At 38.3% G+C, this 2,500-nt stretch overlaps 1 protein-coding gene across 1 annotated transcript in view; it reads left to right on the top strand.

The window, feature by feature from the left end:
• The window catches only part of LOC101854711, a 108,409-nt gene extending 105,948 nt beyond the window's left edge, over window positions 1-2,461 (top strand). The window contains exon 71 of the mRNA XM_013081484.2: window positions 1,785-2,461. Within this exon, the coding sequence (XP_012936938.2) occupies window positions 1,785-2,013 (229 nt within the window). The 3' untranslated portion in view covers window positions 2,014-2,461. The remainder of the gene's footprint in view (window positions 1-1,784) is intronic.
• The last annotated feature ends 39 nt before the right edge of the window (window positions 2,462-2,500 follow it).

The raw sequence follows: 2,500 nt of genomic DNA, 5'->3' as shown, positions 1-2,500 counted from the left end.
CCATGACACATTTATCAAATTAAGTCCCCTTTTTGAGAACTTCACAGCTTTTAAGTGTAATGTACCATGTTCTTCCGATTTCTTCATTTTCTTCCTTAATATGTTGAATATTTACGTGGTCTTTATTAAAATATTCATCTTACATTAGCTTTGGCTCACTGTGCTGGTAAACTTTGCAAAAAATACAAGAGCGCTGCCGGTGTTCGGCTGATTAGGGAAATCCCCGGCGGCGCAGGTAAATGACCCCGTGACCTGGGGAAGCGCGGGCTTGCTTGCCTCGCGCCAGCCGAAACTAAATGGGCGCTCTATAACCGCTGTGTATTATACATATAATATAAATGCATATGTGTAAAATTTTATACCAGAAAAACAGTCTCGCTGTGAGGTTGAAAATGTGTTCACTAAAAATATACAATGCAATATAAATTCACGAACAGTCAAAATACAGTTGAAACGTGAGTAACTAGAAACATTCATTAAAACATTAATTCTATACAGATAGAAAAACATTTCCGCTCTCTCTCTCTCTCTCTCTCTCTCTATCTATCTCTCTCTGTCTGTCTCTCTCTCTCTCTCCCTCTCTCTCTCTCCCTCTCCCTCTCCCTCTATCTCTCTCTCTCTCTTTCTCTCTCCCTCTCTCGCTATCTCTCTCTTTTCTCTCTCTTTTCTCTCTCTATCTCTCTCTTTTTCTCTCTCTCATTCTCACTCGCTATTTCTTCAGTCTCACAGTCTGGCATACACATGCATATATATCACAGTACATCATTATGACAGGTATGCTTTTGTGAATAAAAAATGCTTCAGCTGATTTTTGAAAATGGAAATTGTTGGGGCAGATCTTATTTTATATGGGATTTCGTTCCATACCTGGGGACCAAAGAACAAAAAGGAACGCTCGCCGTATGTTTTGTAGTTTTGTTTTGGAGTTTTAAGAATTAGATTGTCAGAGGCTGATCTAAGGGCTCTAGGTGGATTATATAATTCCAGGAATGTTTTAAGATAAAAAGGTGCACTATCATTTATACGTTTAAAACAGAGAATGGCCGTTTTGTATTTAATCCTTTCTTTTATTGGCAGCCAGTGTAGTTCTTTCAGAATTGGTGTTACGTGGGCTGATTTCTTTTGTTTCATTATCAATTTTGCTGCTTGATTTTGAAGTACTTGTAACTTTGATAGTTTTTCGGATGTCAAACCGGACAAAATAACATTACAGTAATCTAACTTTGATAATTATGCTATTTTCGGTAAAGTTTTTATGACTCTTTTTTATGTCTGCATATAATATTCAATTGAGCTGTGTGGAAATGACTTTTTAAGAAGGGGGGGGGGGTTGGGGTCAGAGTGACAACCAATTGTATAGCATCGCTGAATTTTTCGGAACTTATATATAGTCACATAACCTATAGAGTCAGTCTGTGAAAAACAAACATTTCACCAACACAGTGACAATCCACTCAGTACTATAATATTCAATGGTCCTCAAAAATGTTGCAGTATCCTATTTCTAGTTGTCCAAGAATTTTGATTTTTTGACAATTTTGGTCTTGGTTTCTTTTTTCATTTGTCCCTTCAGTTAATGCATATTATTATCATTTTTTAATATTCATCTGAGCAAAAAAGCAGATGGTAGGAGGGTGGTTATGGCAGATCATACTTCTCTTTTTTCTGTCTGTTGTTTCTGTTGGTTCTACTATGTTTTTCCCCAGCACAAAAGATGGTTATTGTGTCTAAGTGCTTCTCTTCTCTTCACTCAAACACAAAAACAAAAATAACTGTTTCCTCAGATGCCCTACATTTGAGGCAAAACTCCTTCCTTCTGGCTGTAGCCTGGTCCAGTCTGGCTGCTGCCAGATGCCAACGTGCAGGATGCCCAATGGTACAGTGTTCGATCCTGTGGCTAAGCCTGAGCCGACCATGCCTGTTGTCAACGGAGTGGGTGGTGGTTTTACAGGAACAAAGCTCGGCTTCACGGGCAACTCCTCGTTCATCTCAGGAGCCAGAAGTAAGAGATAGAGTGTATGGTAGTTCTTTCAAGTTTTTGTCTTTGAAGTTTTTGTAGCTTCATCTCCAGAGCCAGAAATAAGAGATAGAGTTTATTTTAGTTTTTTCAAGTTTTTGTCTTTAAAGTTTTTGTAGGTTCCTTTAGGACTGCGGATGAGTACTATTGTTTGTGTCTTTCCATGTCTGTCTGTGTGATCTCTTACAGACAAATTCTAACGTGTTTATCTTTTAACTCTTTCACTACCATGGGCCGTGTTTCCCGGCTCTCAACTTCCTGCCCCAAAACCATACCTACTTTTGTGGTAGTCGAATCTGAAACTTATGCTGAAAAATGATCGTTTTTAGCAACATGTTGAGATAGGTCATTATTTCCCCTTTATTTCCGTATATAATGCAAGTGACTAATATTGAAAATTGAACCAAAAAATCTTTAATTTGTCCGACGGTAGGCAGAATCAGAAAGTAGATCACAGATAGGGCCCGGTCCAAATTAGCAAAC

The sequence above is a fragment of the Aplysia californica genome, unplaced genomic scaffold (genome assembly GCF_000002075.1).
Source record: "Aplysia californica isolate F4 #8 unplaced genomic scaffold, AplCal3.0 scaffold00133, whole genome shotgun sequence".
Classification (NCBI taxonomy): domain Eukaryota; kingdom Metazoa; phylum Mollusca; class Gastropoda; order Aplysiida; family Aplysiidae; genus Aplysia; species Aplysia californica.
This window is presented reverse-complemented; position numbering and strand designations above follow the sequence as displayed.